Source organism: Capsicum annuum, chromosome 1, assembly GCF_002878395.1.
Source record: "Capsicum annuum cultivar UCD-10X-F1 chromosome 1, UCD10Xv1.1, whole genome shotgun sequence".
NCBI lineage: Eukaryota > Viridiplantae > Streptophyta > Magnoliopsida > Solanales > Solanaceae > Capsicum > Capsicum annuum.
The window spans coordinates 113,221,288-113,247,589 of NC_061111.1; the positions used below are offsets into that span (position 1 = coordinate 113,221,288).

Below are 26,302 nucleotides of genomic sequence, written 5' to 3' on the forward strand. Positions count from 1 at the left end.
TTCTCTTCGTGATATATTTATCAATTGTTCGACCTCATATTAGTGTGCTTTTGTGATTGTGTTCAACAAATTTCAACATTCAAACCCCCTAATTTACTTCCATGTGTTGTTTTAGTTTCGAATTACAGGTTAACACTTAGGTAACTCTCAACACACGTAGGTGTTGAAAGCTAGCTTGCATTCCTCGAGGATTTGACCCCGACTCTTGTTGGGTATATATTGACAACAACCGCCTTGCATCGAAATGATGGTGTAAGTTGAGCATTATCAAAGATCTAACTCTGAAGTATCTTACGAGCCAAATTAACCTTGTGTCTAGTATACCAAATAATCGAATTAGTTAGCTAAAGTGAATGCTCAACATAATTGATGTTTACCCGTGACCCTAGAATATCTCCTCCTACCTGATTTACTCAAAATCATATTAATTTACGTTCCAAAATTCTGTTTTAGATAATAATTCAGTTCTTGAGAAACTTCTTGGATAAATATTGACTATTTGATCTAATTTGAAGAGTTAATAGAGTAAGTCCTCGTGGGAACAATACTGTACTTACTATTATATTATTTGTCGACCACGTATGCTTGCATGTGCGGTGTAACTACATTTAATTTTATGTATTTGAGTTGCATCTGATTAATATGATATTAACAGTGCAATTTATTCATTTGTTCACTTCCTTAATCGCCGACCACTTGTGAAAATTCTGCGCACACACCACTAGAACTTGCAATATATAGTTAGATTGCATAATTGATAACATCACCTGTGATTAAATTGGTCCCACTTCACGAGATGAATATATTTTTAAATACAGTAAGGATGAAATTGTAGACACCAGAAGTAGCGTCATTATCAGATATGAAGGTGTCTGGCTGTACAGACAAAAGCATGATATACTTACCCAAGGAACTCCGAAAGGCCACCAATTCCTGCAAACTTGAATGGTTGTGGACCTTCTCTTTCAAGATCCTGATCCAAATTGTATTTAAATGCCTCTATGAACTTGTATTCTGGGAAGATGCAAATCTATTAAAGCAAAAAAAAAAAAAAATGAAGTGTTTGAACCTCTTCTTCAGCTGCTTCTAAACCACCTTGAACCCAGAAAAGGTTGCAGTAACCAGCATTGTATAGCACCTCACAAGCCGCAATGGACCTGCCTGATGGAAAGGGCTCCACGTGAGCAGTAAGGAAAACAAACCAGCAGGTTAATTATGAACATAAGAACCTTTAAGTGCCTAATCTGTCAAAACATGGACCTAGTAAGAGCATGAGATGCTGCCAGCTAGATTTATAAATACTCTTCTACTGTTCCTTCTAATGCGCAAGAAATCAGTCAAGTGTCACGCTACAAAGGATCCAATTTACAATGTACTCCATCCCAATTCATGAGAGTTGATTTGAGTTGGCACGGAGTTTGACAAAGAAAGGAAGACTTTTGAAATTTGTGGTCTAAAATAAGTCTAAGATGTTTATGTGGCTATAATCATTTCACTAAGGGTAAAATGAACATTTTGAGTTAAACTATTACTAAATATAGAACTGTCATTCTTTTTGTAACTGATTAGAGTCTAGAAAGGAAAGTGAGTCATATAAATTGGGACAAGGGGAATATCAAACAGTTGCATAATGAAATTCATGCTCGTTAACATTGAAAAATCCAGATTCTCATAGTTTAGTTTGAGTGCTAAACTTGGATCACCATGGAGATACATGAACATCCACTGCCTTTGCGACAGGAGGAGGGTACTGACAAACTTCACCTAGATTGTTCCCTAAGTAAATGTATTCAGCCACCAGAGTGCAGAATTTCATTTTATAGAAGAGAATCTGAAATGTGGTTAATAGACAGATAAATTCACCTCAATCCCTTCTGGCATGCCACAATCAGATCTGTATCTTTGGCAAATTCCTCCTCAACATTTGATAAGAATTGCCTGTAAAGGATATTGGTTTATTCTTTATAATCAAAATAAGGAACTGACATGAAAAAACAAATTTAAATTATATAAAAGGACATTTATAACATACTTATTGTAAGACAGAGCAGGGATGCCACTCCACCAACCTCCTGTTGTGAAGAAGATCCATAAATCGGTGATCAGAAGCTTTGAGAATGTACTATGGCAGTCAAAAGACGTGTATCTATTTTATTAACAAAGTTATTCCTTTAAGACAACACCATGGAATCATTCTTCTTTTTTTGATGATTTCTAGCAAGAAGAAAAGGCTTCTTGCATTTCAGAATGGATTTACATCCCATGGAATTGGTATTATACAGTTAGTCTTAAAACTAGACAAGGAAAGAAAATATTACATAACCAATAACAATTAATACAATATCAATCTATATCAATTACTCCTACAATTAAGCTAAAAATTCATTCAACTCTCCCTGATCATATAAAGCCCTCATCCTCTTCCTTTTAATCTCTAGATCCATTACCATCACTAAATGCATTAGAAGGGATAACCTTCATAAAACCCTCATCCTCCTCTTCCTTTTAATGCATCAGGTCATCGTCACTAAATGCATCAGAAGGGAGTAAAAAGTACCCTAGTAGATAATCAACATGATCAATGAGATTCAGGAACTAGTTGATGAACATGGATTTAAATCAACCATTGTCTTAGAGAAGCAAATAGACCTTCAGATAAATTAGCAAGTCTAAGCAACAGTTTTAATAGGATCCGGTCTCCCCAATCAAGTAAGAGGACTTATCAACATGGATAGCTGGAAGCTTCCTTCTTTTAGGATCAAAAAAGCCAAACTAGCTCATATAATCTATGATCCACCTTGAAGTTTTGTATATTTTGCAAGTTTTTGGTTAGGACAAAGTTTAGTTGTCCCTTCTTGATGACCATGACAAAATTGGCATGCCAAACTCATTTTGTAACTTTTTGCACATCAATTATCAATGGAGACATGTTTCCTAAAAAGAAGGCAGAAAACACCTTAACTTGGTCCCAACTGGCAACTAAATACTCCCAACTTTGAGAATGTACATCTAGACACCTCAACTCATCCCCATTGTGTCTCGTGGACGGCCGAAGCTGACGTGGCACATAAATTTTGAAGGTGCCTAGATGATCATTTTCTAAGTTGAAGTGTTCAACTAACACAATGGAAAATAATGGAGGTGTCTAGGTGTGCATTCTCAAAGTTGGTATTTAGTTTCTAGTAGAGGCAAAGTTAAAGTGTCTATCTATAGATTATGCCCGAAAAAGAAAAGCCAAAGCACGACTCATTAAGGAATACAATGCACAAAGAGAACAGGTTATCTACACTTGTGATGTACCACAACTTGATCTTTATCCATAACACATAAGCTAGACATGCTTTTTTAATAGGAATGAAATTATAATATGTCTTCGTGTATCACCAAGTAACTATAAAGATAAAAGTATAGTAAAAATGAATCAATAGTATGTCATAAGAAAGTTTGTTACCCATCAAAAAATTTGTTGCTCTCCGAGAAAGAGTACCGACTTCTAAACTAGTATCAACATCAAAAATAGGAATCCAGGTGGAGCCTTTTACCCATGCCTGCAAAACAGTTAATAAAAAAACAAGATAACAAATAACACAATCATTTAAGGGAAGTAATTTGCTTTTAATCTGATTCTTATCCCAAAATGCCTGAATCTAGAGTTTTTACAGGAATTTTTTCAACAAAACTTGGGTTTTCATGCATCACAAACTTTAATAAGCTTAGACAACAGACTTGAACCATATCAAAGAGTTTTGAAAGAAGAACAGCCACTGACAGTCAAAGTTAAGCAAATACTGGCACAATTAATTGAGGATTGTATAACGCATGTAAAGAGAAATAACGGAAAGCCATAGGGACAACAATGCTGAGACATTTAGCATTTGCCTTGTATTTCATCAAATGAATAGTAGAGAGAAATGGTATTTGAAAGAAAGTCGAATCCACCTTCTTTCGCTCCATAGGAGGGCGAACATCAAGCAGCATTTTGTTCGAGAGTTGAATTGCATATCCAGCTTCCCTAGGAGTAAGAACTTTAACTTTCCCATCCCTGATCTACAATAAAAATAGAAACACATATGTTATTATCATAGTAATACAGTGAAGATTTTAATAAAGAATGAATCATGGTAAGATGTCCCTGTATAGCACAAATTAAATGCTTATGGGATTTATGATTTCTAATAAGTTGAAACTGTGACAAAACTCACCAACTAAGAGGATGGGACTCGGTAGATGGGACTAACATTTTTTAATTACAATAATATATTAGGTTCTAAGTGAAATGTAAATGAAAAATGGAGGGAAAGTGAAATGTGTGTTCACTTTATAAAAGGAGTGTTTCTCCCACATTGGTGGGAGAAAGGAACATCTTTGTGCTTATATATAGACACACTCCTTCATGTGGATAGTGAGGCAAGAAGAACACAAGCCTCGCACCGTCGTTGCTCGGCTTCGGCTTCGGATTTGGATTTGAAAAATGATCAAGCTGTTAGAGTGGGTAAAAGTCCCACATTGGTTGGGGAATGGACTAGTGGTTTGCTTATATGAACTTGGCTCTGGTGCGTGGACCGGGAGCCCAAAACGGGAATGGACCTGGCTCTGATACCATGTCAAGAATGGATTGCTTATATGAACTTGGACAATCCTCCCCTCATGAGCTAACTTTTGAGGTTGAGTTAGGCTCAAGGTCCATTCTTGACACAAGCGATTATCTTTTTTAATAAAATTCATTTGAAACTTAAGTGTTAATGATTTTTTAATCCAAAAATCTAATCTGAAACTTTTCTCCATTTGTAGACGCACACGAGCATGTGCGGAGGCATGTCACAATGCACATCGAAGGGACACGATCCTTCAGTTCACTATATAAATGACAGAAAGGGGACATGCGCATATGGGCATCTATAGAAGTAGATGCCAGAGCACATGCCAACTCATGTCAGCCTTAACTTTCTGTTTTTTAGTAAAATGCGATGTCCAGCCACATCTCACCATGTGTGGAAACACATGGGTTTGCATGTGGACTTGTTCCAAAAAAGTACAACTCTTTATGAACCTTTGCTTCTTTTCTAAAGCAACACCTTTTGACTTTAAATTCTGATTCTTTTCTCAAATATTAGAATGAAATTTTCAAATGAAAATCTCTTCTTTCTTGCAAAAACTCTAGTGTGATTTGCTACTTCTGAGTGCGTTCAAATTCAACGAATTTGAGGTACTACTATTTGCCTGAAGTGATTTATTTTATCCTGAAAGGATATTCCATAACCTCGGGTACTTAGGGAGAATAATTTCCTTACGGTCACACTGTGAATTTAGTGAACTTGAATCTTCTAATCTTCATCTCTTTCTAAATGTTTGGTGTTGCTATTTTTCAGAAAATAGTTTGAACTTCTTTGTTGTTCTTGAACTTGTCGTTGAAGTTCATGTTTTAAATATAGATTTTATACCCAAAATAACACTCTTATGAAAATTAATAATCTGTATTTAGATTTTTGGAGATTAAAACATTTCGGTTTTCTACTCTGTTTGAATTTGATACTGATTTGAAAATATAAAAACTTCGTCAGGAGTCAAAGTTCATTCGGTTGGCAATTTGAAAAATATAAAAACTTTATCCTTAACTAGAAACAAGTTGTATAAAGATTAAGTTTTTATTGTTAGTATTAGTTGTTTGTCTGATTGTAATAAAATGACTCATGAAAATAAAGTCAATGATGAAATGGCGAATGTTACAGCAACTAATATTGCTTCATCGAGTCGTCCAAGTGTTGCTCCTGCCATGGCACCGGCTGAGAAACCAAGAAGTTTTCTGGTGTAGATTTCAAACGATGGAAGCAAAAGATGTTCTTCTACTTGACTACTCCAAGTCTGCAGAAGTTCATAAATAAGAATGTTCCCGTCTTGTCGGAATCAACTTCGGATAAAGAATGCCTTTTAGGACTGAAGTTTGGAAGCAAACAGATTTTTTATGTAAAAACTACATTGTGAGCGGGCTACAAGATGATTTGTACGGTGTGTTCAGCAACATGAAGGCCTCAAAAGAACTCTGGAATGGTTTGTAAAAGAAGTACAAAACAGAGGATGCCGAAATAAAGAAATTCATTGATGCAAAATTTCTGGATTTCAAAATGGTAGGCAGTAAAGTTGTTGTTACCCAAGTTCAGAAGTTGCAAGTCATAATCCATGATCCCACTGAAGGTAGAATATCAAATAATACCTTTATTAAACATTTTAAGAATGTTCTTAATATCCATTTAACATTTGATGTAGGTTAGGTCGTGAATGATGCATTTAAGTGGCTGCAATAATTGAGAAGTTTTCACATTTGTGGAAGGACTTTAAAAATTATTAGAAATACAAACGTAAGGAAATGACAGTGGAAGATCCCATTGTAAGATTGAGAATCGAAGAGGATAACAAGGCTACAAAAAAGAGGTCACGTGAAAATTTAGCAATAACTGGAGCAAACATTGTTGAGAATGAATCCAAGAAGTCAAAGAAGAGAAATAAAGCATTTGGACAACAAAGCAATCCACCTAAGAAGAAATTAAAAAGAAATTGTTTCAATTGTGGCAAGGTTGGTGACAAGGCTCCTGATTGTTGGGCTTCAAGAAGGGGCAAGAAAAAGGATCACGCAAACATGTCCAAATCCGAAGAAGAAATGGACAATCTTTGTGTCATGCTTTCTGAATGCAATCAAATCCAAGAGAATGATGGATGGATTTCAGTGCCTCCGACCTCGTTTGTGCCAACAAGGAACTTTTTGCATCAAATGCTCTGGCTCAACCTAATGAGAAGATATTCATGGAAAACTCCACTATAGCAAAAGTTGAAGGATCAGGCAAGATTTGCTTGAAGATGGCATCTGACAAGGTGGCAATGTCCTTCAAGTTCATGAGTTGCGAAAGAACTTAGTTTCAATATCACTTCTGACTAAGAAGTGATTCAAATATGTCTTTGTTTCCGATAAAGTTGTAATAAGAATGAATGAAATGTCCTCAGGTGAAGGTTACTTCACCGAGGGCTTTTTTAAAGATCAATGAATAATTATTGATATGAATAAAAGTTTTGGTTCTTCTTACTTATTTGAATCAAATAAACTATGGCATGAATGTTTAGGACATGTCAATTATAAAACCTTGCGAAAATTAATTAATTTAAAAGTTTGCCTAACTTTGAGTGCAATAAATCAAAATGTCAAACATGTGTTGAATCTAAGAATGCTAAATATCCTCATAAATTTGTGGAAAGGAATTCCAGTCCCTTAAAATTGAATCACTGATATTTGCTATATGAGGTCAACAACCTCTCGTGGTGGAAAAAGTATTTCATAACTTTTATTGACGATTGTACTAGATATTGTTATGTTTATTTGATGAATAGTAAGGATAAGCAAGAGAAGCATTTAGGCAATATAAAACTGAAATTGAAAATCAATTGGATAAAAAGATAAAAATGATAAGTGATAGGAGTGAAGAGTATAAATCTCCTCTTGTAGAGATATGTTTGAAAAATGGAATTGTCCATCAAACTACTGCCCTATACTCATCTCAATTGAATGGAATTGCAGAAAGAAAAAAATCAAACATTGAAGGAAATAATGAATATCTTACTTATAAATTCAGGTTCACCACAAAGCTTATGGGGAACCTATCCATACAGCAAATCGAATACTCAATAGAGCGGCCTATAACAAGCTACAATCAATTTCATATGAGAAATGAAATAAGAAAAAACCCAACTTAAAGTATTTCAAAGTATGGAGGTACCTAGCTAAAGTCAACGTTCTTACACCAAAATAGATCAAAATAGGACCAAAGACCGTGGACTATGTTTTCATGGGATATGCTACAAACAATAAAGCATGTTAATTTTTGGTTCACAAATCCGAACATTCGGATATACAAGACAATTCGATAATTGAATCAGATATTATTGAGTTCTTTAAACACATTTATCCGTATAAAACTAGATATGTGTTGTCTAGTGAAGGGCCTAAATGATCTCGGGAAGAACCAAAGGAAAATGTTCTTAATGAAGAGAATCCAAGGTGTTGTAAATGTCAAAGGACATCTACTTCCTTCGGATCTGATTTTGTAACATTTCTTTTTGAAAATGAGCCTCAAACATTCAAAGAAATCATGTCTTCTACGGACTCATCCTTCTGGAAAAAGGCTGTCAATAGTGAGATTGATTCAATCTTGAACAATCATTCTTGGGAGTTGGTTGATTTTCCTTCCAGAAATATACCTTTTAAGTTCAAAATGGATCTTCAAAAGGAAAAGGAAAATTGATAGAACTATTGAAAATACAAGGCAAGACTTGTCGTTAAAGGCTTTAGACAAAAAAAAGGTCTTGATTATTTCGACACATACTCACCAACAACAAGGATTACGTCCGTTCGGATGTTGGTTGCACTAGCGGTGGTATATGATCATGAAATCCATCAAATGGATGTTAAAACAACTTTCTTAAATAGAGAATTAGAGAAAGAAATTTACATGGAAGTGGAACAACCCAAGGATTTTGTGATTTCTAGTAAATAAAGGGAAGTGTGCAAACTTCTTAAGTCACTTTATGGACTGAAATAAACACTCAAACACTGGCATGTAAAGTTTGACCAAACCATGTTGGCAAATGGATTTAAGATTAATGAGTGTAACAAATGTCTTTGCACTAAAGACACTCCAAATCACAAAGTTATTGTTTGTTTGTATATTGATAACAAATTGATCATCAATTGAGACATTTCTGACATAAATTCTACAAAGCGAATACCAGAAAGCAAATTAGATATGAAAGACCTTGGAGTTGTTGATGTAATCTTAGGAATAAGAATTCATAAAGCTCCACAAGGATTGGCATCGGCACAGTCTCATTACATTGAAAAGGTTCTTAACAAGTTCAAGTATTTCAATATCAATATTGCCAAGACACTAATTGCACTTCAAAAGAATGAAGGTGAAAGTAACTCACAATTGGACTATGCAAGAGTGTTGACCAATTAAAAACAAAAATAGATAAAAACATAGTGCCAATAAAACGAACCTAGGGCCCATATTCTTCTTCAATATGAGTTTTACTCACATCTCGAATGAATTCAAGAACATTGAAGGCTTTCTTGTTATGCTACTAATACTTGCTCTGCTATTCTGCCCAAGCCTGGCTGAGGAAGAGTTATGGGGCGTAGAACAAAAAAATATGTCGATCGGGCATACTATGTGTAATGATTCCCCCATTCACGATATATAAGAAGAGAAAAAGAAAAGTCATTCCATTTCGACAAAAAAACCACATCCAAGTTCCATGGCTTTTGGTTCGCTATCCCGATCATGATTTTCCTACCCCCAGACGGAAAGGTACCTCCCTTTTGGGCCGATTGTGGGCGAGGAGGGATTCGAACCCCCGACACCGTAGTTCATAGCCACGTGCTCTACAAGCCCCACCCCGTCTCCACTTGTTCCCAGAATTACCCTCAGAAAAAGGAACCAAAGTAATTTTTTTTAAAATACTTTTGAGAAAAATATACTTAAAAATAGTTTTAAAAGTTTGATCAAACACCAAAGGCGAACCCAGGATTTGAGTTTGACGAGTGCACCTTTATATTTAAACATAATAATTGATAGTGCCAAAGTTCAACATATATTTCATTGAAAACTTAATATTATGAAATATCATTAATTTGGTTTAATATGACAAAAGAGTGTTATTCACTGTACTTGAATTCGATGCACTTTTATATTTTAAACAATAAAAGAGAGTTTATGAAAAATAGAAAATCTGAGAGATTTGTTTGCTAAATGGTTGTCACGAGAAAACGTTGGATTTAATCGTATTTCAAACTTTAAATTGCTAATTTTTAAATAGAAAATAAGTCAATGATTAAAAAATAAAAGTAAATAAAACATTATATAGTATAAGATAGGGGGAATTTACCTTTTGAAATTGGAAGAGAGCTTGTATTTTTGGAAAAAAATTAAAAATACATAAATAATGTGTGTCAATGTTGTCTGGGGGGAGAGAGCAGCAATAATGCTGCAGCAAATTGTACTTGGAAAAAGCAGCAATAAAACAATATTAGTTGGGTGGGTTTCGAACCCAAGTCCTCCACCCAAAAAGGAGGCTTTATGCTACAAGTTCAACCACTGCACCAACACAATCAGTTGTTTTTGAGGATGCACATCATATATTTAGTTAAATTCACTAGTATATATACAGATATACAACCTATATATACAGAGTTTTTCTCGAGGCTAGCAGATGCACGTGCACCCCCTACTCTATACGTAGGTCCGCCTTTGTCAAACACTAATTACTGCTCAAAAATATTTTTTAAATTTATTGGTCAAACATAAATTGACAAAGTAAACAAATTGATAAAGTACTTTTCAAAGCAATTTTGAAGAGAAAAAAATTATTTTAAAAGTTTAATAGCGTTAATTTATACCGCAGCATACAACCCATCAGGGTTTCTATCGGGGAAAATTGCAAACCAAATAAATTTTTTTTGTATATATCTTCATCTATATGTCTGATCATAAGTAGCAAAAGAAAATTGAAGATTAGTCGGACAAAATTGATACCAGACCATCCCATCTCTTTTTAGAGGCAGCCATATCTTTCATTTGCTTCAACTCATATTCTTCTTGAACTGCTTGCATCCTTATCTCATTCCTATTCCTATACTGAACCAAACAAACCCAGGACGGCCATTTCAACACATGGTGGAAAACTAAGTAATGAACAGATAAACGGATATACCCACGAACCTTTAAGGATGCACAGGAATTTAGAGAATATGGTAATGGAGAGCAGATTATACGGACAAGTTGACACCTTTGTTCTTTTTGACAAGAACCAAGAGCAACCAGGGGTAGGAGCCCATGACCAAGAGCTTCCATTGTTTCAGTATGAGAGAAATAAGAGGAGATTTCACTAGCTTATCCACTCTTCTTTAGATTGTGCCTGATCCTCCTTTTATTCCGCAGTACAACCCCTGCACAATTTAACTTGCCATTTGAATTTTGGATCAAAATAATGTTAAATAAGGAATCTATATCTACATGTATATATTATTAATAAAGGAGGATAAAACTTTTAGATTAAGTCACATGGCATAGTAAAACAATACTTGACATTTTAGGACAATTAGTAAGGTCAGTTATTATAAGGTTAGTTATTAGTTACCTATTTTTAAATTTTACTTTCTATAATTCCTTGAGATATTTAAATTTTGAAAATTAATTAAGATTTGCAATTTTTTAAATAAATAACTATTATTAAACAAACATTATTTAATTAAGAACTCCTATTTATTTATTTTTATTTTTATAATTTTTGACCTCGGCATTTTTTGTAGATTTTGTTCATTTTAAGACAAAATTTAATGTTTTATAATCTATCTAATAATATTCTATAAAGTGAGAGATTAAAATATAAAACCTTTTTCAAAATATATAAGGAAAATTTACAAATGCACTTCCAAGTGGTTGAATACTTATCTGCACTTGGCAGTTTTAAAATCATTATCCAACAATATAGCAACTACATAATTATCTTAAAACAAAATCAAAATGCTCCGTTACTTAATATTACAGATAATTTCACTTTGTATAAAATAAAATAGTTAGTTAATAATAAATATAGCTATGTTTTTAATTATAAATATTTATTTCATCTCTATCCTATTCTATTCTATCCTACATCTATATATATCTTTATCTAATAGAGGCAAGAATTGTTTGTGTCTACACAACAAAAGAACAATATTTATTGTTAAAAAAATTAAAATATATATTTGAAAATTTATTTACATTTTGTAAATTTTATATATAAAAATATAAGTGTTTTCTTTTCATATGGGTAGTTTGAAAACCATGGACAACTTCTTCATCTTATTCCCCATCAAATTTTGACTCAAATTTTGACACATAGTTTACAGTTGCCAGCTTTTTTAAATTGAAAATTTTAAAATCTTATATAGATAAGTTTTGAGTCCTATTATTATACTGCTAACTTCCGTCTATTTTTTATGGTTGAAACATATACAACTTCTTACACGATAACGGCTAGAAAAATCAATTTCTCTCTTCTCTTATTTAGAGAAGTTTGCAACCTATCTTATTTCAACAAATGATGACCGGAAGATTGTTCTACAACTCAAAGGCAAATCTTCATCTCTGTGTATATAAATTGACATGCCAAAATTTGGGAAGTTATCTTTGATCAACTACTTAATATATTTGTTCATACATTTTTTAATAATCCATGTTGAAATTGTGTTGTTGTTTATCAATAACATAAGTCAATTTGATGGGATCTGAAGAGACTACAAGTGAGACTACATGGCGAAATAGAATTCCTTCCACTTAGTTGTAATTGATGGGATCTTATTTTTTTTCATTATTTTTAGTTTATTTCTATATTATACTTCAAGATTAAGCTTATTACGACTTGAAATAACATTCCACTCAGAATTATTATTACAGTTTTATATATTTTACCGTAAGGGGTAAGAATTCAAATGGCAGGCTCTGTTTGATTATCAATAACCACTTGAATGTAGTTACTATAGATTAATAGTTTCTTCGCTATTTTGATGGTGACAGTTTTATGGCAGGTGAATTTGAGGCAGTGGCAACAACAAATGGGAATTCATAACAGTTGTTTAATAAAGAAACAGAGGAGATTTATCATTGTTTCTCGAAATTCCTTCAAATCTTTGAAGGTTCTGATTTTGATCCATTTTAAATTTGTCCCTTCAAATTGAAAAGTTATGGAGGTAACAATCCGAAAAGGTAGACTGTATTTGATTTGTGTTTTCTTTACATTGGGGGTGTGTTTTATCTTATTTCAACTTTTAATTACTGTTTTAACTTCAAAATTGAGAAAATGTTGTTTGCTAATATCAAATTATTACCAGACCTATTTCTACAATCAAATTACCACTTCTTTATGTTCTATATTGAAGCCTTTCTTCCACATTTTCTATTATGGTTATAAGTTACGAATCTAACAAACTCATCACTTTAACACATCAATTGGTAAGACATTAGAGAAACAGTTAACTTCACTTTTCTTGCACATTTCTCATTTGTTTTGCCCTTCTTATATATCGTTGTTTTAAATTTATTAATTAGAGAAACACAAAAATGGTGTATTATTGGGTTGAGATATTAGCTAAAACCCTTTCGACCTTCTCATTTATCAGATGTTTGTGTTATTGGGCTCGGACATGAGGTAAGTTTCTCAGTTTTCTCCTTACATATTTTCAAATCATCATTGGAAATGTATAAATTTACATCTTCTTGTTGCATTCTTCCAATGTTGTTTGGGTGCTATGAAATTGGACACCGCATAAGTCTGGAATAAATTGATAGTAAATAAATATGGTGTCCATATGATTAGCATAGACATAATTCATTACTTTTGAGTTGGTAGTATTTCTCTTCTCGGAGACAAAGATATGACATGAAAAATGAAATCTTTACAAAATGTAGGTTAGTAATTTGAAATAGTGTCCTTCTTTGCTACATGAATAATATTTGCACGAAGGCATGTCTTCGTATGGTTGATGAGGAGGAATTTAACACTGTGAAAGGTAGTACCATCCTGATTCAGGTGATAAATTGTTGTCATTGATAATTAGGAGCATTTGAAACGGAAAAAAAATTCAAACGGAAACATGAATGGAATGTATATTTCTTAAAATAAATTGCCGAGATATCTGTTGGAGATTCGATTTATGTCTTATTGAGTCAAGATCGAGGAACTAAGAAGTAAATATTTCAGATAATATCTTTGCCAATCAAACCTGCCTGAAAAATAGCTTGCCGAGATGTCTGTATGCAATTTGATTTCTACATACATATATAGAGACACTGTAGTAGAAAATCTAATCAATCAAATCCATCCACCGGTGAAAAGAGATTGCGGAGATGTTTGTTGGAGATTCAGTTTTTTCCTTTTTTATAGGAACTTACTATTACGTGCCCTACCCACCCTTTCAAAAAACAACAAAGGAAACGACTTTGAGCTCTCCCATGGCTACATCTACATAACCTTGAAGATTTGCTATATTAAGAGATTCCTAACTCCACTTAAATAAATATATTGCCAAAGATAAAGTAAAAGGACATAAAATACACATACAGTTAAATAAAAAAGAAGTACAACATATTGCCCTGTTATCTTCAACTGCTCTTTCTTTCATAGAGTACTCTACAACTTCTCAGTCCTCACACCAAATTCAGTTTCGACACATTTGACATGGAAGAAGATAAGAGGTTACAAGAAAGAATATAATATGCATATGGAACCAAAAACAACCTAGTCTTTCCTCAGATAACATTGATATGAACTTTTACCAATATCTGTAATTTTACTACAGACCATATTTAGTAGATATATTAGTGAAACAAAAAGTGTTTGACTATTACATTTTGTGCTTATAATTTACTTCAAAAGTGTTTTAGTAATTGTTCATGCACAATTAATGACTATTATAACTTTCTTGATCTGTAATATCTTCTCAGTTTTATTGTTCAGTATTCCATATTGGTTCATGCTGAAAAGTTTACTAGTTGCTGCTGCAATCTTTACTAAGCAATGCACTTTCGATTCATCGAAGGAGTAAAATAAAATCTTCGAGAAGCATAGCAGCTACAACTCCTTCATTTAAAGAAAAGTTCTTTCAATATTAATTTTACTGTTTAAAAATATGAAAAAAGATTGATATTGTCTAAACTGTTAGGACAATAGAGGATAACTTTTTCATACTCTAAAGGCTCATGCAAGGCAATGCACCTTCAAGCAATATACCTTCAATACATTTTAGGCTCACCTTCAAGCAATATACCTTCAATGCATTTTAGGCTCATGCAAAGCAATGCACTGAAATTTAAAACTTTCAAATTAACTAAAAATTTTATTTTGATTTAGATAAGAAATAGTAATATTTAACACTTCTAAATAAATAGATTTTTGCTTCATACAAAAAAATGTCTATACCATTTAAATACTATTTTAATCAAAATTTACTAGACACATATGCATGATTGTTATACTTTATTTTTTTTATTTTTTTTTAATTTTAATTTTTAGTTTTGATTGATGATTGATTAGAGTTTTCTTCTTGTATCCATTACAATCATCCTTTTTATTTTTCTCTATTTCTTTAGTTAGTAAATTTAAAGATTATATATGTATTATACATAATCAATAATTGACTATGGATTCTTCTCTTTTGATGATTTCTCATATTTTTTTTAGTTGAAAATTTATGATCAAAAAATTATACGAAATAAATATTTTGCAAGGAGCCAAAAAAATCAACGATATATCTTTTTTTTTTTGTTCAATTATTTTTATAGAAATTCTAATTCTCTTTTCGATTATTGCAAGTTTTACTCCTTTCACATGCATTCGATAGTTTATAAACGTATTTGTTATTTATTTCGAAAATGTGTACTACTAAATCTTCAAGGTAACATTATGTAGCTTTGTTATTATAATGATTCCTATTGATTTGGTTATTTCTAACCCCTCTCCGTCAGATTTTTATGCACTTTTTGTTTGCTATATCATACAGTTCATGTTGAAAATATTTTTTTTGTTGAAATCAGAATTTTTTTTGTTATAAAAGTAAAAAATAAATCTTTCTTTTTCAATTTGAAATTAGTGTTTTTGAGTGCAAGTTAATAGCTCGAGTCAAATTTATGAAATACTTATGATTTTTAGGTTTGTTTTTTAATCCTTATCTTAGTCGTTGGCGATTTCAAATTGTATCGTTGATTTTTGGCCTCACAAGAAAATTAAAGACTTATCTTTTAGTTAAGTAATTTATTATTCTTAATTACTTATTAAAAATAGGTAATAGGAAAAAGTCGTCGTTTCCACCCTAAACTATACTCGAAAAGTCGAAGCCACACCCAAACTATTAGAGTGACCTAATACACACCTATACTATTTAAAAGTGAATTTATTTCCACCCTGACACACATAGAACCAGTCACACGATGGAAGGTGTTATACACCCGCGCACATGTCATCACAATGTCATTGCCACGTCAGTTTTTACATCAGATTTCAAAAAAAAAAAAAAGTCCAAGTCACCCTAATTGCTTCTTCTTCCCTATCCATCATTAAAACCCACTATTGAACCACCACCATTGCCGCATCATCACCAAACTCATATCATCACCATAGATTTCACCACCACCACCAACCAAATTCACCATTGGAATCACTCCACCACCACTGCTACCATAAAAATTTACAAGTCGGAATCATATCACCAACATTGTTACCACTAAAAATTTCAAAGAGCCACCACAAAATTCAACACCCGTAACCAAACTCATCATCGAAATTATATCACAATCATTTTCGTCATAAAAAATTAAAACGAACCACTGCACAAATTCAACACCCGTTATTGAATTCACATCAAAATCACACCACATCAATAGATTTTAATGTTTATAAAAATTAAACCACCATACACTGTCAATATTGAAATTCACAACAATAACCGTAACAAAATTTTATTTTCACCACCAGATCCATTATCGTTGTCACCATTGAAAATAATCACAATCGTAAACGTAAATCCAACATTCATCACCAAAATTGATAGCAACTTCATTGTCAATTATAAAAAAATAAAAGACATACCACCATTAATTTTATCAATCAATCATCAAATTTCTCAGTATTACAAATTTCATTCAAGCTCGAGATGAAGAATGGTGAAAATAAAAAGTCGATTAGTGAAAGAAACGAAGTGGTTTTGATAAGAAAAAAAGTTAGAGAAGAGAAGATTAGTGTCACAAAGAAGAAAAAAGTAGGAAAGGTTATTATGGAGAATGCACAAAGAAGAAGTGATTTTCATTTTTTGTTTGCTTTAATTTAACTCTTGGACACGTTTTTCTCCTTTTTTTTCTTTTAATTTATTGCCACATCAGCTTTTGAGGTGGAAATAAATTCACTTTTACGTAGTACAAGTGTGTAATAGATCGTCACAATAGTTTGAGTGTGTAAGTGACTTTTCGGGTATAGTTTAGGGTGATTTTTATGACTTTTTCGTAAGTAATTTGTGAATTCATACATGGTATATATATACATTCAATACACTCACATTGCTATTTTTTTTATCTTCAGTTGTTGCCTTCTATTAATGATTGCTTGAAGGGGCATTGCTTTGCATGAGCCTTATCAAAATTTTGACAAACGCATTTATTGAAATTATTCCCCATTTAACACTATTTTGATCCAGAATTCTTGCCATTTTGACCTTTTCGTTAGAATGAGGTGGTTTTCACCTCAAATTGGTCCACAAAGAGTATAATAGAAGTTTTTTTATGCTTTGTTTGGTCATAAAAGAGATGAGGAAACTAAGGAGTCGTTTGGTAGGGTGTATTATTTTGATAGTCCATGGATTAAATGGTGGATTATTTAATATCTTGTTTGGTAGTAAATTTGAAACAGTATGTATAACTAATACATGGATTAGTTATACACCCTACATGGTATTATAGAGTGTATAACTGATACACTCAATTTGGTGGGATTAGTAATTCATGGATTACAATTCATGGATAAATATGAATAAAAGACAAAAATGTCCTCAATTTTTTTTATTCTTTTTTCTAAATCGTTTAAAATTTATTCAATATGAGTTACTTCTTTTCAATTTATCAAGATAATGATATCCCTTCAAATAATTTTAGTCATAAAAAAACTACTCCATTAGCTTAAAAATGCTTATTGATCAAAACCCGAAAATAAATTGCATGATTGCATACAAGCTTTAATTTTGTAATTAGAATATTCATAAATAAAAATAATTTTCTACTTAACTTTAATAATCTACGAAACACAATTTAATGTTAATAATGATTCTATTGTCTCATTCAAAAGTTTCATGTACCTCCCCACAACTTAAGAACACCACAAAGTGGGAAAAACAAATAAATAATAAACAAATAAAGAAAAGATAACCAAAAAAAAAAATTACAAGTGGATGATTAAATCTTAAAATTTCTGAGTAAGTTATTAGTTAAATTGTTATTTTTTTTATTTTTAAAAAGAATAATAAAGTTTTACAAAGAAAATACACAAAGTTATAATATGATGAGGTATTTTTGTAGACAAACAATATTCTTTTTAAAATATAACAATACATATTGCTTTCAATACATCAAACCAAACACTACATAAAAATAATCCCCGCATTACTAATTCCAGTATTACTAATCCCTGCACTATTAATCCCAACATTACTAATAAACCGTATTCATATATATATATATATATGTATATATGTATGTATGTATGTATTATATTATATTTTATATTATAGAAGAGTGGGTTGGAGGACGATCAAGGGAAAATTGTCATTTTATAAAAATTTAAAATGCTTATTTTTATGATGTAACTTCAAACGTTGGTCATAAGATTAAAATGACAAAATAAGCAAGTACCTTTGCCTAAATGCCAAGTGTGCCTAATGATGTGACATCTAAGGTGGATCCGCATTTTTTCAAACACAAATTTTTATAAAATTCTTTGTAATAATTAGATTATTTTAATGAGATATTGACCTCATGTAAATTTGTATGTAAAAATATTATTTTATTAAAAATATATATCTAGATAAAAAATTAAATATTAATTTTTATTTGCATAGTTAATTGCCGACATTCATGTGTATAAAAGTAATTATAAAGTATGATTTTTTAAATCAAAAAATTGATATGAGTGATTTTTTTTTTTTCAATTTATATGATAATACTATAATTTATACGCTTAATTGATAGTAAATTATTTTAATTAATACTCTTATGTACTATAAAGTAGAAAACTTTTTAATATAATGATAGTTTTAAGTATTTTTTTAATAAAAGATGAGAGTTATAAATTTTCAAACTAAGAAAAATTACTTAATTAAATTAAATAAATGAATTTGATAATGTCAAATTTCTTTACACTAATAAAGTATCACATAAACTCATTTAATTGTGTATTTTTTCTACTCCATTTTTTTGAGTTATCTTTTATAATTTTACGTTGTTTAATTATAAAAATCAACATAAGATGTGCATATATTAAAAAGACTAGTTCTTATCTTCCAAGAGTACATTATGTTATTTACTTTTATTTATAATACTAGGTAAAGAAGATTATTCATTTTCTTATTTAAAATATATATAATTTATGTAGAATTGCATTCCCATACTTATCATCTTATTATCAATTAATGTCCTTTAATTAAAATGAGTTATATAAAATATAACTTTAAAACTTATTGAATTGCTGTAATTTTTACCACGGTAATCTTTATTAATGGTTATCTCTTTGTTTAAAGTCGCACATTATGTCATCATATATCTGAATTCTCCTTGAAGCTCTTTTGTTGTAGCATTGAGGGGTTATTTGCTATAAGTATGGGACAAATGAAGTTAATTCATGACATTAGTTATCTTATAACATATATTTATTTGACATAATGTTAAAATGAGTATAAGAGCACATAAATTCTTAATTTTAATTGCAGAAACTTGAAAGAATTATAAGTTATAATTTAGATTTATAAAAATAGAAAGAAATGTATTATACAGTGAAATTCCTGTTACTATTTGTGTCGTGCTTTAAAAAAATTATTTTTTTTAAATAATTGAATATTTATAATTCAATTTAGTATTAGAATGTTGGACCCATAAACAGCTCTTCCAATATATCTAGTTGTATCAATAGAGATGGCAATGGAGTGGTGCAAGTATAGGATAGGGCGAGGCAGTGCGGGTTTCAACCAATGCAGTTGCGAGACGGGTGCGAACGGGTTGAACCAACTTTTTAAAAAGGGAAAATAATACTTTTAGTTCTTGTGTTATTACATTATTATTATATTAATCCTTATAATATGTGACCAAACATATTTAACCCAATTAATTGATACATGGTTTTAGTCCTTATACTAACGAAAGCCAAAAAGATTAATGAACTGGCTAATATTAAGGAGGGTAAATCGGTAATTCTCTACTCAAAGAATTTTATTTTCATATTACTTTGAGCTACATTTGTTTGGAAAACTTTTTTAACTCAGTCGAATGACAACGTGAACATTTTCTTGTTGGTAAATATTTAATTCTCTATATTAGTTCCCTTTGCATTCTTCTCTTTTTTAAAAAGTTACATCTGCTCACTTAGCAGTTAACACTTTGCTTCTTGTAATTAAGTTGACATGAATTCAAAAAAATTTTTGGGCAGTGCATAGGGAATTAAATCATACATAATTTAATAATATGCAGTTTTACACACGAAAAATTTCATAGAGCACAACATAGTGAAAATTAGAAATCCAATTTTGCCATCCATAATATTTGATAGTTTGTTGATTTATTTTGTTTCTGTTAGTAAAAGGACTAAAAGCATTACACAATCGAAGGTTAAATATGCTTAGTTACGTATCACAAGAACTAAAATAATAATAGTGCAATAATATAAGGATTAAAATTATTATTTTCCCTTTTATTTCTCTAATTCTTTGCAATCACTTCTCTATTTTTTTTTGGTACACTTCTTTTTACGACACCACTATTTTTTTGTCTTTCTGTTACTAATTGCTTTTTAATTTATAAAAGTAGTAAATCATATTTCCTCTTGTTTTTTAGTGAAGAATCATTCAGTTGCTAAAAATAAATCATTATAAGTGTTTGCAAATCTGGATGTTTTTTTTGGACAATGAAATCTGGGTCTTTTCTGGGAAAGAAAACAAAACAGTCAAGTTACAAATTTCTAAAAAAAAATTATGGAGTGGTGTAATAACCTGTAGTGTGAAATTTTACCTTTTAATATGATTTGACCATTTAATTCTCTTGTTAGTAGTTGCTACATGTTGATTTTGGAGTATAGGATGGTTGATACGGTTCGCAATACCTTCGGGAAGGTTTTGGGAGAGTTTAAGGCTTTTAGGGGGCTTTAAAAGTTCCATAGTTGACTTCAGTCAACATTTGATCTTTTGAGTCTCGGATGACGACTTGAACAGTTTCATTAGATCCAGAATATCGAATTTGGGCCATTTTTGAAGTTTTCTTCACTATTTGAGCTTAGGTAGGCTCCAAACCCTTATTTTCATTACTTTACATTGAATTATATCATTAAAGCACTCTTTAATCTTGGTTTCAAAATGAGATTTTTAAATTTTTTTTGTAAAAGCTTAAAAAAGGTTTTACTTCGACGTGAACCTCGTTTTAAATGCATTTTTGCATGTGTTTTCAACTGCAGACTCCTATAACCTTCGAAAAATGTATTCTAAAGAAAATTTTCAATTGTACTATTGTATCCTACCGCACACACTGGTGTACGTGGTCTAACAAGTAATATAGTGACTCTTTGAGAGTCAGATATCAAAGCTACAAGGACTAAAAGCTTAGCAATTTTATTAATTGAATCTCTAATAAGATTTCAAACAGGTGTTATGATATATCAAGATGATTTAAGAAATTCTGACAAACTAATAGTATGCAAGAAAAAAATGAAATAGGACAATCAAATTAGAGCAAGGTTGTAATCAATATCGAGGGAGAATTCTAGGGTCAAAGCATTTGTTGTAATCATGTAAATCATTACTCTCTCACTGGCTAGGTTGTATATTAGGTTGTTGATTCACATGATTTATAATATGATTATGGTCTTTCGAGCCTCTAGTTATCTACCTAAAAGGATATCACAAGTATTTCATTGAGTAAAGATGAAATCATTCAGGTTAGATGCATTTAGCTATCTTCTTCTATTTAAAACAAACAAGGCATTCTAAGTATATTCCTATCCTAGACGTGGATCAAATCCTTATTTTAAGAAAGATAGAGAAGCCATTCCTTAAACCCCTCGTTCTATTCTAATGATTCTCCTTCAGATTTTACTAGAGGATTATAGATGTATCGCAGTGTCGGCCAAGCATTAAAAAAGTAAAAACAAGAGTTTAAGATGTCATGACCTGATTTAGTCATGATGGCACCTACTAAACTCCACCAGTGGGTAAGCCAAACCCTAACCCGGAGCTAAAACAATGGGTTAATTTGGGAGAAAATGCCCAACATAGGCCAAACTCAATGAACACAAGTTATAACTAAATAGTGTTCTAATAGGTAAAACAGTCAACACAAAAATACCAATCCCATGATCTGGTAGAGCCAATACAAGAGCGTCTAATAATATCAATACAACCTAAAAGTCTATAACGATCAATACATCTATCTCAAAACAAAAGACTAAAAATAAGATAGAGGAAAATGGGCAACTCAAACTCCAAGAGCTCACCCTATCTCCAAAAATTAGTCACCCCTCGAATAACGATCAACGACAATAACTAGTACTAGGATCTGCACCAAAAAAGTACATCAGTGTAGTATGAGTACCAAAATAATAGGTACTTAGTAGGTATCATCGGCCGACTGAGCTAAATCATGATACAATAATGATAAAGTGCATGATAAGATAAGTAAGTCAAGGTACAAAATTGAACCAAATCATCTTCATCATCACTGTACATGATTAGTGCATAAACCAAGATAATAACGATACATAATATAAAGAATCAAGCACAAACAAACATAACTACAAAATTGGTTCCCATACACCAATTGGGGCAGAAAAGTAAAGAACTTGTCACATCCTCCCATACGACTAGAGAGTACAATCAAGAGAAGAATAGTCCAATCATGCATCACTTACTAATAACCATCATCATCATTTAACCATTGTTTACACAATTCACCATCCTTCTACATTAGGCCATCACCTTGTAATTTGACAATATTATACCATAATCCACTAGTTATTAGTTAGCCACCAATAGTCCATTTCACTCCATTTAGTCACTAGTCATTCCTTACCAAATACTCATCATTTTAGCATTTCATCTTGTCATAAATAATACCCAAAATTGAATAATTCATAATATAATCAATACCCAAAATTGTATCGGTCATAATATAATCAATACCTGAAATTAAACCGGTCATAAGATAATCATTATCCGAAATTGAATCGGTCATAATATAATTAATTCTCGAAATTAAAAAGATCATAATATACATAATCATCATCATAAGTCATATCAATTATAGCATAACCAAATGCATGATCAACATGTTTTAATCCTCACATTAACTAACATAAGCATCAAGTATCAAGATTCATCAATGTTACTTCAATACACATTCCCAAGAGTCTATATAACGTAAAAATTTGCCAAAGCTATCATATATCATAGCCTAACATGGGTTAAGAGTCCAGTTCTAGTATTAGTTTCATTTTAGGCAAATTTCTACCCACGCTATGCTTAAGGTATCTAAATCCACTTTTAGAAGTCAAACAAGACTTAATTAGTTCTAAGATAGGAAAAATTCACCTAAAATATGAGCACTAGGTCAATTATGCATAATTTGAGTAATGTAAGACATTCTCATACTACACATGAGGAGTGAAATCCAAGTCACCAAAATCACAAGGGAAGAAGCTAAGTATTCCAAGCTTATGGTGTCAAAAAGGCCTAAAACATCTCAACTATCCCCAAGACTTGCATTCCATCAATCAACACCTAAAACCCACCCTAAATCCAACACAGTATCCCAATATACTATGAAGAATCTCAATCTAACAAGGGTTTAAATCTATCCTACCTTGATACCGAAGAAGCTCTATGAACTGTTGAACCTTCGCTTTTCTTTTCTGAGAAGCCTATTCAAGGTGCCAAGTTATCAAAATCACATTCTATAAGTCAAAACGAGAATAACGACACCCATATTGCACCATTGTGATTCAAGGCAAACCAAATATTCATACATGATCAATGAATCATAATCCTCAGGAATGGGTAAAAACCAAGCTAATTTGGGGCTACAATAAAGCCCTTAAGCTATTGGGGTTTTGGTCAAGAAATCCATGAAATTCACCAAGAAAAGGATGAAATCTTACCTTAATTCAGATGATAGTCATATAAATATATGTTAATCAAGCTTTCCAATCACTAGCAAGACTCAATTTTGAGTTATCACACTCTTTAGGGCTTTTGCTCTCAAGGTAAGAGTGGAAAATGACCTAATTCGCGACCTAAGAGGCCTTTTTATACCCCTTTCAAGTCATCAAGTGTGGCTATCGCACACCCAGGTGTGCAATTGCACATCCTGGCCTCAAAAGGGGGTATGACAATGTAACGCCCCAAGTCTGTACCCTAGATACTACACGGTGCTCATAATCTCGAAGGACCACAAGCTAACCCATGATTGGTACCTGCTGCAATAACTGAATAATAATACGGTAAATATATGAAAAATAGTCAAAAAATTGACCATAATGTTCAATACTATAAATAATACTGAATATGGTATCACAATACAAAAATTGAACATCAATATTGAAAATTGAACAGCTGTCTGAAAATACTTTAATCTGAAAAGCCTCTAAACTGTCTGAACTGTGAAGTTGATGGAATAAGTCCCCAACTAACTCCAACTACTGAAAATGAATTGAAATGCTAAAATAAATACGTCCTCAAATTATGAAGACTCACCACTAACTCTGTATGCTGAGAATCTGAACTGCTAAGGGTGCTCGGGAGCCCGTACGTTTGAACCTATGATATAAGACATCATAGCACAAAAGAAAAGCATGTGTCAGTACTTTAAATGTACTGGTATACTCAGTGACGTAGGCTGAAATGCATGGGTTCATATGCAAAAACAATACTAACTGAATATCATGAGTATGTCTGAATGAAAGTACATGCATGAATATGTAAACTGTACTGAGGTCGTAATTACACTGAATACTGAATTTGAATACTGATTAACTGATATCTGAGTATATTGATACTGAATTACTGGTAATTGAATGACTGTATCTGACAGTCTTGATTCTGTGGGACCATACTGAGTCCCATACTGAGATGAGTGACTGTGTCTGATAGTTCTGAATCTGCGAAACTGAACTGAGTTCCATATTAAGACTGAATCTAAAACTAAGACTATAGAAAATAATTATCTAACCGACATACCCCTTCCCTAATTGATTTGGGGTCCAACTTGTAACCCCAATTGGAAAGGTGTCAATACCGTGCCATGGGTAAGGGCAAGTGCTGAGTCACCCTCATCTAGCAGGTTCTCTGAACGAGAATGGTGTTACCCTCAACTGGAAGGTAGATCACCTCATCAACCCTTAACTGGCAGGTTGATATCTTAACGTATACTGTCTACGTAGTTCTGGAATGCAAGGACTGTTTCTAAGGATGACACCCTTTACTAGCAGGTGAGTCCCCATCCTTGGGTTCACCCTGTGCTGAATTCGACTCCCAACTGAATAGATACTGGACTGAATTCTAAATTGTACTAGGCGGGACTGAACTATTACTGATCGTACTGTACAACTGAACTGGACTGATTTTACTGAACTGAACTGGACTGATTCTGAGTTCACTAAGTTTTTCTACGTTCTGTAACTAACTGAATTCTACTGATTGAGACATGGCTGATTCTACTTTGTGACTGACCATGGCTCTAGACAAAAAACTAAATTATCAGGTATTTAATACCCCCAGGACTCGATAGCATAAACTTAAAAGACATGGCATAATCTTGAGACATGGTAATTACTACTTAGTCATCATTCATTCATTTGGGCATTCAAGCAAATACTTGCATGACATGAACTTGCATACATGCTAACATGATATAATTTCACTATTCCACTCACATGGACAATTCATCAAACACTTGTGGGGCATAATATATGCACATAATACTAAAACAACATGTAGGCATCGTGATTCAATTCCAATTACATAATTCCAAGAATTTCAACATGAATTCACATAATAAAGCACACATATCAATTAACTCTACAAGAATCTTGTAGTAAATTATGAAATAGAAACCCAATTAAGTAATAATGATGAATACACTTTAATTCAAATCATGGAAATCATGAAATCACTCTACATGAGCTTTAAAAGAGTTTCTTAGACTCCAAGGGTGAAAGGAACCTTTGGATGAACACTTCACATACCTTAGTTGGTGAATTCTAGAAATTAATGGTGGAATCTTGAGCCTTGAATTTGAATTTAATTCACCTAGGGTTTTTGTTCTTGAGCAATTTGTGAAAAAATGATTATATTTTGCTAAAAAAGGGCTAAATTTTGTGTTATGGGGGCTGAAGGCCGTGGGAAAAAGACTTAATTAACCCTGGGGATGTGGCCTTTTTAATGACTGTAACTGAACCATCGATGCACAGGTGGACACGCTGCGTCGTT

The 26,302-nt window shown here is 32.1% G+C and overlaps 1 protein-coding gene across 4 annotated transcripts in view; it reads right to left on the minus strand.

Moving 5' to 3' along the window:
- LOC107876561 (rhodanese-like domain-containing protein 11, chloroplastic) overlaps window positions 1–11,130 on the minus strand; it is a 26,996-nt gene extending 15,866 nt beyond the window's left edge. The window contains exons 1-8 of one of the 4 annotated variants that reach the window (XM_016723456.2): window positions 10,764–11,130; window positions 10,578–10,679; window positions 3,940–4,047; window positions 3,452–3,548; window positions 2,033–2,072; window positions 1,864–1,938; window positions 1,070–1,157; window positions 906–973 (exon numbers count right to left, since the gene is read on the minus strand). In XM_016723456.2, coding sequence (XP_016578942.1) covers window positions 906–973; window positions 1,070–1,157; window positions 1,864–1,938; window positions 2,033–2,072; window positions 3,452–3,548; window positions 3,940–4,047; window positions 10,578–10,679; window positions 10,764–10,895 — 710 coding nt within the window. In that variant the 5' untranslated portion in view covers window positions 10,896–11,130. The remainder of the gene's footprint in view (window positions 1–905; window positions 974–1,069; window positions 1,158–1,863; window positions 1,939–2,032; window positions 2,073–3,451; window positions 3,549–3,939; window positions 4,048–10,577; window positions 10,680–10,763) is intronic. The other 3 variants (XM_047406942.1, XM_047406946.1, XM_047406937.1) reach the window with 3 other exon arrangements.
- Window positions 11,131–26,302: the final 15,172 nt, after the last annotated feature.